Genomic DNA, 12165 nt, shown 5'->3' with positions numbered 1-12165 from the left:
AATTAAATGTTAATAGTAATACCCGGGCCACAATGGAATGGCGGCGCTTGGGACAAAAACCGGATTTGTGGCAGCCACAGCGGACAGAACAATGTGCGCATAAATCTATCGTCAAAACATGAATGCAATTTAAGCAAACTGAATGAGCGATTGCCGGGGGATTAGCGATCATCTCGGCGACCGGGTGAACAAAACCCGAAAACCTGCTGGCGCAGTGATCAATTCAAAACTTGACATTGTCTGACGGAGCACCCCAACTCAAAAGCTGTGAAGAAAGGAAGCTGGAAGTGGATCGTATGGGATCACATCGGATCGTATCGTATCGTATCGGATGGGATGAGATGGAATCGGCGGAAGGTGAGAAAGGCCTACCGACGATATTAGCCGGCGAACACGCATATCAAGTGACAGATTGCATAACAGTCGAATACGAAGACGCCATCAACCCATCTCCATCCACAGCTACATCCCCATCCCGATCCCCATCTTATGTGGCGTGTGGTGAAAGTTAATTTGGCAGAAATATGTAGAAAAAATTATGAAATGTATTTTCCTTTCGGCTGCCACCGCACTGGCATTGTCTTGTGGCAAAATCAACCGCCGAGTGGCAAGTAGCAAGTGGCAAGTATCAAGCGGAAACGGCAAACAGCACCTCTCATGCAGCCACTTGTGCCGCCCAATAGGTTAATAAATACATTTCGAGTGGAGGCAGGAAGAGCTGACAGCAGCACGCCAATTGATACATGCCTATAAACGCGATTATTCCCTATCACTCCTGTGTTATATCAGTAACTTAAACAACCTTAATTTGGGATATCAACAATTAAGACATTCGCTTCACAACTTTAGTTAAAGAAAGTTAAGAAAAGATTTAAGGACCAATAAACAGCACTCATACTAACGATACTATGTTCACTTCAAATTAATAGCTATTATGCCTCGAATTTAACTGGTAACAAATGATTGCAGTCTAATGTTATTAGTCCAAAATTATTGTCTTTAAATAAAACATTTAAATCTCAGTTATTCACAACTTTATGACTGTGCAAATGCACAAATATACTTGTGAAAGTAAAACTGTACGTAAATACATCTTTGTTTGCTTGTGTGCTTTTCATATCCCCAGCCTTGTGATCCATGTCAGTGCCTTTTAATCTCATTTAACGCCGTTTCTCGTTTGTGTATATCGCGGCTGACAATTACATGCGGGCACCTTGAAGGGGCCAACAAATTGGCGACCAACATGCAGCATTTCTCTGCCATTGTTTGGGCCAGGTCTGGTCTGCCAGGTGGCCAGTTGGCCAGGCCGGAGCCTTGGCCGTTTTTAGAAAGGCCCAACTGGAAGCGCTCGATTGGCACGGCGAAAGGTACAAGAAAGGTACTCCACATGCACAAGCGCCACCATATAAAGATAACACGCTGTTACAGGTTGGTTTTAGTTAGGTCTAGACATTTATTAAGCAGGCTGGGCTCGGTGGCCAGATGGCAAAGCAGCTCTGGTTGGGCATTAGTGAGTGCACGTATTTTGAGCACATTATAATTTAGTTATATATTTGAAATATGTTTGTAGCAACCCAATCACTGGGTTTGGTTATTGCTATTGCTATTACTAACATATTACTGTCGCTCGAGTGTCGCTCACTTGCTGTCGGCTGCCGCATTGTTGGCGGACTTGGTGGCAGCTTTAATGGCGGCCGCCGAAGTGCGCTTCACACTGACCAAGACATTGCGCTTCGTGGAAGCCGGACCAGGTTTGGCGGCTTTGGCAGTCGGTTTGGGCGTTACCTTCTTTACCGGCTGCTTGGCTGCAGCAGTGGTCTTGGCCGTTGGTGTGGCTGGAGCGGCAACAGGCTTTTTCTCCGGTGACTTGGCCACCGGCGCGTTTTCCTTCGCAGCTCCCTCATCGGCATCGCCGTTTGCTTCCTCTTTGGCGTCTTTCGCCTTGTTTTTCTCGCTGCAAGTGAATACGTATTAGATAACATGCTCATGATTGCTTCATCGCTTCATTACATACCTTTCAATGTCAATGTTAAGCACTGACTCGTCCTCTTCATCCTCCTCATCTTCTTCCTGTCCCAATGGCTCTACTTCTGCCAGGAGGTCACCCAGATCCTTGTCCACCTCCTCCCACAACTTTTTATCATGCGTCCCATTACCATCCTCTCCTTCTCCATCACCATCATCATAGTCTTCGTCCTCATCCTCGTTTAACTTGCCATCGATGTCCTCATCGCCATCGGCATCATCATCACCGGTCTTTTTGTCATCATCGTGGTCTTCCTCATCGCCCTCATCCGTCTTGTTCTTCTTCTCGGTCTCCTCCTTGTTGCGCAGGAAAGCCTTCACATGGGAATGCTGCATGCAGTGCTTTTTGGTGTAGTCCTCTAGCGACACATCATCAGCCTTGCCGGAATAGTGGTTGCACAACTCGCAGTAGAAGGCTTCTATGATCTTGATATAGTCTGGGCCAATCAAAGCGCGTTTGCGGGTCTCCTCATCCTCGCTTTTCAGAGCGGCTTCCGCCTCGGTCACCATGGCATCTACATCGGCGTCGACCATGTCCACATCGATCTCGCCCACCGAATCAACAGTGTGGAATTTATTCAAATCAATCTCACGTTCATCGACACTATCATCAGATCCAGATTCATCGTTGCGGGCCTTGTTCTGCAATCAAACGCCAAAAAATTAATCATTTATAGCTTTTACAAATCAATATGATCATCGAATGACTGAGACTCACCCTAATGTGCTCCAGGGAGCAGCGGTGGTTCTCGTAGAGCATGGCATTCTTGAAGGCCAGGTGGCAGGAGCCGCAATAGGGCATCAAGAACTTCTTAATGGTCTTGTGGTGCTCGGAGGCCTGATGAAGATTCTTGGGCTGGCGGTAGGCCAAGCGGCAGAGACGGCAGTAGCGCGACTCGTGCTCCTCCTTGCTATTCTCCTCGATCTCGCGCTGAGTGGTGCGCTGGCGAGCACGCATACGCTGCAGGTCAGCTCGCTGATTGAGTGCCACCTGGCGCATGGAGTTCTTGTGGGAGCGGGAGTTCAGATGGTAGTTGTACTCCTGTGGATCAATGAGGAAACATTGTCAATCAAATAATTCAAGACTCCTGTTAGAGTAACATACCTTAAATGTAACACACTTGATGCGGCAATGGACGCAAATGAGTTTGATGAAGCTGCGCTTGCGATTGTTGTGGTCCTCATCTCGATGACGGGAGCTACGTCGCTCCTTGCTGCGATCATCGTCCGAATCTTCTTCATCTTTGTCCTTGCGCGACGTGCGCTCCTTCTTGGTGGACGATGACTTCTTGGACTTGGAGTCCTTTGAGTCGTCTTTGTCCTTCTTCTTACCTGACTTCTCGACCGATGACTTTGCCTTTTCGTCCGATTTGTCACCATCGCCATCCTCACCTTCGCCCTTCACCTTGACATCCTCGTCATCGGAGGCGTCATCGGCCTTGGCGCTCTTGGGATCGGACTCATTTAGGTCCTTATCATCATCGTCATCGCCATCACCGTGCTCATCATCATCATCGTTACCTTCGGCATCGCTCTTGTCCTCGTTGTTGGCCGACTTGCTGCGTTTTTTACCCGGCGAAGACTTCTTGCTCTTCTCGTCCTTCTCATCATCGTCTTCTTCATCGTCATCATCGTCGTCATCGTCGGAGTCATCGCCTCCATCGGCGTCCTTGTCCTTGCCTTTCTTCTTCTTGCTTTTCTCAGCATCTCCGCCGTCCTTGTCCTCATTGCCGCTGGAATCGTCGCTGGAATTCCCGCCCTGGCGTTGTCGTCGCAACGAGCTACATTTGGGTGGAATGAATTCGAATGTGAAGTCATGTCAGGGTGGCAGGATGGTTTTTGTTTGTTTGGTGGAAGGCAAGTTCAAAATTTTGTGTTTTTTTTTTTTAAGTACATAAGATCAAGCTGGATGGCAAACTAACAAAATACGTTCTTGTCTTGAAGTGTAGGGTGTCTTTTTTTATCGGTACATTTCAATTCGTTCTACTTAGTTACACACAACAATATACACTGGATAGTATTTGAGCTACGAAGAATGGAGTTTCTCTGGAGGCCGCTTGGTTAATCTGGCACCAAGTGCTCTCCTCCTCCGCATTCGCATTCAGTTTTTAGATTCCTTGCTGAATCTCACAGTTCACATTATTATCTCAATATCACAGATTACATTCATAGTTCTTTGCATCCTCAATTGGTACACAATAGCGTAACTCTGATTTTTGTATATTCATTTGGGTTTTGATTTAATTTTTGATTTTTTTTTGTATGTTTGGTCTATTTACCTTTTCAGCTGCTGAATCTTGAGCAGGCGTGCCCGGTCTTTCTGCTGCGCATAGAGCAGCTGGCGGCGCATGGTGCGCAGGTCATTCGACTCGTTGACCCTGGTGCGCACAACGCGCATTCCTCCCACCCGCATCCCAGTGCGCATCATGCCGCCCCTCATCGACATTGTGCCGCGGGGTCGGGATATATAGTTGGTGCCGGCCACGCTACGCATCATCCGCTTTGGCGGACCCATCGATCCGTCCCGCTGGTGCCGGCTCCCACTGGTGGAATCATCGCGTGGGCGGTAGGAGCTCGAGCTCCCGCCGTTATTACCACCACCGCCGCCAGTGCTGCTACGCTGATGATAGTTCGAGGACGAGGAGCCAATGTTCTGCGACGAGGACGAGGGTCGATCGCTGCGATCATTCGACGAGGACGTACGACGGTAATCCTATTGACGATTGATGAGTAGGAAGTTGTGTAGGAGCTTTGTTTTGGTTGATTTGGTTTTGATTTTTGTATCAAATATCAAATATAGGTGGTAGATTTATATTTATATAAAACATATATAGACTTGTTGAATGAAAATAATTGCTATATAGCTACAGACTGATATTGATTCTGATTCTGATCTGATCGGATTGGTTGTGGGTTATTTAGTTCGCAATTGGCTGTTATTATTCTTATTATGATTATTATTTCCTGCAGCGTGTTTTGTGTGTGGTAGCATGATGGAGAAAACTTATACGCTTATAGCTTAGCTACATAGATTTGAATCGATATTATTATAATGCGTATGCGGATGTACACACTGATAGATTGCTATATGCTCTGCTCGGATTGCTAACCATTGACCATTGATATTCGACAATCGGTATGGGGAAAAATTTGACAGCTGTTGGTACGGTACAAGGCATACAAGATATACATGAGTTTACAGATCAAAATCGCTTCAATCGCTTCAACAGCTCTCTACAGAAGTTTTTGCTCTCTCATAGTATATGTATATACGTGGATCAGTTCGGGTCGGATCGGATTGGATCATATCGATCGATCGATCGGTCGCTGGCAAAATCATTATCTATATGGTGCCGCGCCGCTGACGATGCTGCTATGGACAATACACAGATTTATATAGATTTATATGGTCAGACGGTGCTCCAAAGTGCTTGTCTGGCAACTTTGAGTCCGCGCGCTGTTTGCTCATTTGGGGGACATTATATGCTTTAACGCTCGATAGGCTCAACTCAGTCCCGCGTTTAAGCTTCACAAACAGTGCTATAAATATTTGGAAAGTCATTAACATTACACAGTACATGGCGATTGGCTTAATGTATAATTAAAATGTAGACCTTTGGATATATAGCGTGCTTGGAATAGCATTTCAAATGGGGCAAAGTATAACTTACGTCTTGACGCGGGCGTTTGCGATCATCGCTACGGTCGCGAGATGAGTCCTAGAAACACAAAACATAAAAATAGATTGCATTATGAATATATAAATATATATATAGATGGATTTGGGTAATACATCACTCATTTACTACAAGTCCGACAGACTTTTCAATAATATAATTCATCTTCATGTGTAAGTGTATAATGTCCTACATACGCGCTAAGAAAAGTGCCAGCTGTCGCTATCTCAATTGATTAAAAAGGTAAATACCTTAAATTTATTTATTACTATGTATTTATTTTCTCTAAGAAGAAAATTAAAATTAAGACTGCAGAGTATATGCAAGCGTATTTGTCGCTGAGAATAATTAAATTTACGTCAACTGTATATTTCAAATACTATAATCATTCTTATCTATTTTCTCCGCAAAAATAAGTGTGCCGTTTATAAGAACGCACCTGTTTATAGAATGTATACTTTTAAGGTTGAGTCTCATATATACATATATTGAATAGTTTTTCATTTTGTTTTGCATATTGAGAAGACGTTTTTCAATTAGAAAATACGTCAACGAGATTTAATCTCTTTTTCTGTCAGATGTTTAATTAGAAAAGCAAAAAATTACTTATCATTTGCAAGTGATTTTAAAGAGCATTTAATTTGAAGCCTAGAAACTTCCGTTTCCCAGCATGACCAATCGTTATTATCAATTACAAGAATGGATTGTAAAATGTTCTTATCTCTGATTGCTCGCATGCATTGCCCTTTGCCTTTAGTCGATTTTCAGTGTATTTGCTCATAGATAGTCTGCCAAATATCTTTCTATATCACGACGCTACTTAGTTTCTTATCTTCTTTGGGAGATAAAAGAGGCTAACTGATCATCATTGCAGAAAACTTACAGCTCTTTTTTCGGGATAAGATACACAATTTAGAAAAGCAAAAGTAATGGCCTAACCAGTATAGATTCAATTTCCTATCATATTTATCCGCATCAAGTTCGGTAGAATGCAGACTAAAATCTATTTCAAAGCTTTTGTAGTAGTTATTGACTGATGCACATGATGGTTTCTTATATGTTAGTTAGGTTACTTACGTAGCTGCGCTTGTGGCTCGAGGAACTGGACTCGTAGCGTCCGCTGCTCGAGTTGTGGTGGGTGAACTTGTCCCGACTCCGGTTGTCGTAGTGGCTGTTGCCCCCTCCGCCGCCGCTGTTATTGTGGTTGTTGTTGTAGCGGTTGTTGTTGTTGTGATAGTTATTCTCATACCGCCCATTATTGGGTCGGTAGTTGCCCTGGGTGCGAGTATTAACGTAATTGCTGGAGTTGCGATTGTTGTAGTAGCCACCGCGAGTGGTGCCCCCACCACGTGGAATGAATCCTCCGCGTCCGCGCATCTCTATTCACAATTTGTTCCTGTTTAAAGCACAAGGAAATATTGTAAGATTGCAATGAAAAGAATACACGATTCGATCCGCATGGTGGAATATATATGTATGTTCGCAAAAAAAAAAGCCAAACAGACCGTTCAGCGCAGCACCCCTTAAATTTTTTTTCAGGGATTATCTTTCCGCCGCCGGTGGCGTCGCTCGCTTTGGGGAAAAAATCGATTTTCTGCCGGCCCGAGCATATTTTTTTTGCGGTTTTACTACATCTTGATTTACGTCACTTACCTCTGTTCTAACACCGTGCACGGATGGGTAAAAGTGAGCGCTACTTTTGTGTCTGTCTTTCAGCTTTAACTGCACGTTCAATTTCTGATTTTCTACCTTTTCTATCAGCGACCTTTTTCGCTTGAAACAATTTTTATCTAGCAATGGCGAACGATGTGCAGTGTGGCCGTGATGTAAGTGATGCGCAGGTATCGATGTCTTAGACTTATGTATATCGATTGTTTTTCAGTAAGTGCAAAATGTGGCAATGCAACTCGCTAAGCTAACAGCACTTAAGTATGACCATGAAAATCAAAGAGCAGACTACCGTTACAACAACTTATATTTATTGTTTATATAGATTCGTTGAATATTTCCAATTGGATTTCGACTACAGGCTTTCTTTGAGGAAATACAGTCTTACAAGTATGCAGTTTAAATTGTTAACTGTCTACATAGCCAAAACTATTTTAAAAACCGGAACTAGAACGGTTGTGAACCTGGTTAAATAGGCACGACACATCGTTCAGTACGCTACCATCACTGACAAACGGTGACATCGCTAATAAAGCTGCAAAAAATACAGCTCAGTTGTTATTTTCGATAGCTGGAATTCAAAAGTGTATAATACTGGAATTGTGCGATAAGGAAACCTAAAATCAGAGCAGTAAAATGTTCAATGGTTAGCTAATACTGTTACCTATCAAAATAACCACAAACTGTGTGTGGACATATGGCGTTTGCCAAATTACGCATCCATTTATCACGCCATATTTTTAGTAACTGACCCACAGAACAGTAACCCATTTATGACAGTCACTATTGATTACGGTGGGCAGCAGGAAAGTGGGAAAGCACGGAAAATGGGGCCGCATTACTGCAATGCCGCGCTATCGGATGATCTGTTACCTTCCCATTGGCCACTGATGTGTACTATTGATTTCTTGGCAGCCCATCGAACCACTCGCTCATCCTCACCCACACCCGTGTAACTAACAAACTGGCCATTATTTTTTGTCAGGTTCACCGCATCCACATTAGCCAGCTCATCCGTTCTGATTGGCCAAGTTCAAAGTACACATTCAGCATCCGCAGCAGCAAATTCCACACCCCTGAGTCATGGCGTGGATTGGCTTTGGAGCCCTTGCCTCCGGTTTCGGTACTTCCCCCCTTTCAATCACTACCGCTCTTCCTGTTCATGTTCATGTCGTTATGCCTTTCAGTAGACTAGTTGAGAGTGTGTTAATGTGTCTTATGACCAACGCTGTTGCCTTATCTAATGACAATGCCTTTCTATATTTTACAACTACAGTTCTACAGCGCCTGCTGGGTGGCGATCAGCCGGCCAATAAGGTCTTGGAGATCAAGAGCGAATCGCTGGGAACACTTCAAGTCCTGGCCCGCGATGACGCCATGGTCCTCTTTGCACCGCCCTTCAACAGCAATGACAAGCGAGCCGTCTATGAGATCATTTTGCAGCGACCCACCTCGGACTCCAATACCACATCCTTCAGTCTGTACCGTTCGCCGGTGCAGCAGGAAGCCGAGGAACGCTTCAATGCCTTCCTGCAAAGGCTGCCCGTCTTCGTCAGCATTGTCAAAGAGGTTCTAGAGAGGATTATAAAGCATTGCGGCTGTCTTTTAACTCTTTATCTTTCAGTACTATAATGTAAATGGACTGCAGAAGGCCTGCGACGCCTTGGCGGATAATCCCTCCTGGACGCTGTCCCATTTGATTGCCTACTTCAATCTGGTGGACTACATAAGCAATCCAAAGATGCTCCAGTGCGTGGACCAAGCAGATGCCACCACCCTAATGTCACCTTTCCAGTTGGCCATCAAACAGGGTCACATCGAGATGGTGAAGACTCTGCTGCCGTTGAGCAAGCTGGAACACTTGGATATTAATAGCAACTCGGTGTTTCACTACGCCGCCAGCACCACCAAAGAGATAATCAATGTAAGCAAGCAATCCGTATATGGGTTAAACACATTTATAACTTTATTTTCCCAGCTTATCACGGATAAAAGCACGGTAAATCTAAATCATCTAAACTCCGATGGTTACACACCTCTTCATGTCGCTTGCCTCGCCGACAAGCCAGAGAATGTGAAGGCACTGCTGCTGGCTGGGGCCAATGTCAATCTCAATGCCAAGGACATCCGCAAAGTGTACAAGACATCCGCACCCACCACAGTGTCCTCGTTTCTGCGCACCAATGTTAGCAAGCTGTACACACAAGACATGAAATATGGCGGCACTCCTCTGCACTGGTGTTCATCCCGTGAAACCCTGCATGCCCTCATCATGGAGGGTTGTGATGTCAACGCCACGAACTTTGATGGACGAACAGCTCTGCATGTGATGGTGGCCCGGAATCGCTTTGAGTGCGTTGTCACCCTACTGGCCCACGATGCGGAGATCGATGTGCTGGACAAGGACGGAAATGCAGCTTTGCACATTGCCATTGAAAAGAAACTAGTGCCGATAGTGCAGTGTCTCGTGGTCTTTGGGTGTGACATCAATCTGAAGAACAAGGATGGCAAGACCCCCCGTCACATGGTTGGCAATGATGCTAGTGGCAATAAGGAAGATGAAATCCTCTACATCCTGCACTCTGTGGGGGCCAAGCGCTGCAAGGATACTGGCTCAAAGTGCCCACCAGGATGCAATGCCAAAGGCACCTACAACGGCATACCGCCAGAGGCACCGGAATCCGTGGAACAGCGCGAGCATATAGAAAACATGCTGGCCACCACCAGTCGACAAATGATGGGTGGTTTTCTGAACGCAGCGGCCAATGGAATACTGGAAAAGCAGCAGCAGCCGGCACAGTATGAAATTATTTAAATCTTAAATTTCTTATTTCTAAAATAGTAATTTATTTTTCTAGAAAACCAGTCGTGGTCGATACTGAGAAAGAATTAAAAGGCCAGAGTATAATGGATGCCTTGCTTGGCATGTTTACGACCAAAGTGAATGCGGACGAGATGAAAAAGGACAACTCTTCGGATAGTTTGGCGAGTGGCTCGGCAAAATCAGCTGTCTCCAGTCCGGAGCAGCTCCCTTCACCCACCTCGCCGATTGCCGCTGAAATTGGCGATAAACCCTACGGACGCGGACGGCTGCTCTGCCTGGATGGTGGTGGCATTCGAGGTCTGGTCCTCGTACAGATGCTACTCGAAATAGAAAAGCTGTCGCGTACTCCTATTATCCACATGTTTGACTGGATTGCCGGCACCAGTACTGGAGGCATACTCGCTTTGGCACTGGGTTGCGGCAAGACGATGCGTCAGTGCATGGGGCTCTACTTGCGCATGAAGGAGCAGTGTTTTGTGGGCTCACGGCCCTACAACAGCGAGTTCTTCGAGTCCATTTTGAAGGACAATCTGGGCGAGTTTAACGTCATGACGGATATAAAGCACCCGAAGATCATGGTCACCGGAGTGATGGCGGATCGCAAGCCGGTCGATCTACATCTATTCCGCAACTATACGAGTGCCAGTGACATTTTGGGCATTGTGACTTCCATAAGTAAGTGAGATAACCACACTGATCGAAAAAGTTCTCTAATTATTGTATGCTTTTAGACAACCGAAGAATTCCTCCACCGCCGCCACAGGAACAATTGGTTTGGCGTGCTGCTCGGGCTACCGGCGCTGCGCCCTCCTATTTCCGCGCCTTTGGTCGCTTTCTGGACGGCGGCTTGATTGCCAACAACCCGACACTGGACGCCATGACCGAGATTCACGAGTACAATATGGCCTTGCGCAGTGCTGGACGCGAAGCAGAGGCCATTCCAGTATCCGTGGTGATGTCGCTGGGCACGGGACATATTCCGGTGACTGAACTTAAGGACATTGATGTCTTCCGACCGGAGAGCATATGGGACACGGCCAAGCTGGCCTACGGAATCTCCACCATTGGTGAGGCACCTAATCTATATATTTTGTGTGTGCTCTTTTACTCAAATTCGTATGCTTGCTAGGCAATCTGCTGGTGGACCAGGCCACCTGCTCCGATGGAAGAGTGGTGGACAGAGCTCGCGCCTGGTGCAGCACCATTGGCATACCGTACTTCAGGTTCAATCCTCAGCTGAGCGAGGACATCGCCATGGACGAAAAGGACGACCAAAAACTAATCAACATGCTGTGGCACACTAAAGCGTATATGCACGCCAATCGGAATAAGATCATCGAGATGATCAACTTCCTAAAATAGCATGCAAGACGGATTTAGACCGCAGTTGCTGTAGAGATCCCTTTCTCGAGGGATCCTTTCGATTCATGTCTGTGTACTTTAGACTCGTTTCACCTTCTTCGTTTTTATTAAGCACCTTTTCTGCGGTCTAAATCAGCTCACCCGCTGGGACTTCCACTCTCAATAACACCGAAATCCTCCCACCACCTGGCTTCAAAACAGATATTTCCTAACCCCGATTTTCCCGATTATCCCTGATTTTCCCACTTCCGAGGCTTTATCTCCAGGATTACCAAACGAAATACGCTTTGTATATTGTGTTATTGGACTTAAGAAGGTACCATATCATCATATTAATTTCGAAAATATTTTATTTTGTTTATTTTAATCGGCCATCGATGTATTGTATGTAACCTTCCAGTTAATTTCAGAATTGAATCTTTTAATAATGGATAACTAACATTCCGTGCCGCTTTGTTAGAAAATGAATATGTGTATGTAGTACGTCGAGCACGAATTTTGAATAAAACTTTTTAAGTGTTTAAACCAGTTTTTAATTAATTCCTATTAAAATAGAAGCTGCGGTTGAAGGTTAATCAATTAATTGGGGCTAGAAATGGTTTACGTTAA

The 12165-nt window shown here is 45.2% G+C and overlaps 2 protein-coding genes across 4 annotated transcripts; one reads left to right on the top strand and one right to left on the bottom strand.

The window, feature by feature from the left end:
• Positions 1-1429: 1429 nt before the first annotated feature.
• On the bottom strand, positions 1430-7524 carry LOC6533549 (protein starmaker). Of its 2 annotated transcripts, XM_039373437.2 has the most exons (9): positions 7356-7524; positions 6780-7098; positions 5697-5744; positions 4575-4738; positions 4305-4502; positions 3131-3806; positions 2744-3067; positions 2015-2667; positions 1430-1954 (listed from the first exon to the last, which is right to left on the bottom strand). In XM_039373437.2, the coding sequence occupies exons 2-9, from the start codon at positions 7077-7079 to the stop codon at positions 1639-1641; spliced, it is 2679 nt and encodes an 892-aa protein (XP_039229371.1). In that variant the 5' UTR covers positions 7080-7098; positions 7356-7524; the 3' UTR covers positions 1430-1638. The 2 variants fall into 2 exon arrangements, with proteins under 2 accessions (XP_039229371.1, XP_002094259.1); XM_002094223.4 differs by having other exon boundaries at positions 4305-4738.
• A 338-nt stretch (positions 7525-7862) lies between these two features.
• On the top strand, positions 7863-12081 carry LOC6533548 (85/88 kDa calcium-independent phospholipase A2). Of its 2 annotated transcripts, XM_002094222.3 has the most exons (8): positions 7891-8016; positions 8356-8493; positions 8647-8939; positions 8995-9294; positions 9349-10169; positions 10229-10869; positions 10926-11261; positions 11324-12081. In XM_002094222.3, the coding sequence occupies exons 2-8, from the start codon at positions 8454-8456 to the stop codon at positions 11554-11556; spliced, it is 2664 nt and encodes an 887-aa protein (XP_002094258.1). In that variant the 5' UTR covers positions 7891-8016; positions 8356-8453; the 3' UTR covers positions 11557-12081. The 2 variants fall into 2 exon arrangements, with proteins under 2 accessions (XP_015050142.1, XP_002094258.1); XM_015194656.2 differs by lacking the exon at positions 8356-8493 and having other exon boundaries at positions 7863-8016.
• The last annotated feature ends 84 nt before the right edge of the window (positions 12082-12165 follow it).

This window comes from Drosophila yakuba, chromosome 3L (assembly GCF_016746365.2).
Source record: "Drosophila yakuba strain Tai18E2 chromosome 3L, Prin_Dyak_Tai18E2_2.1, whole genome shotgun sequence".
In the NCBI taxonomy this organism is placed as follows: domain Eukaryota; kingdom Metazoa; phylum Arthropoda; class Insecta; order Diptera; family Drosophilidae; genus Drosophila; species Drosophila yakuba.
Note: the sequence above shows the minus strand (reverse complement) of the source record. Positions and strands in the feature narration are given on the sequence as shown.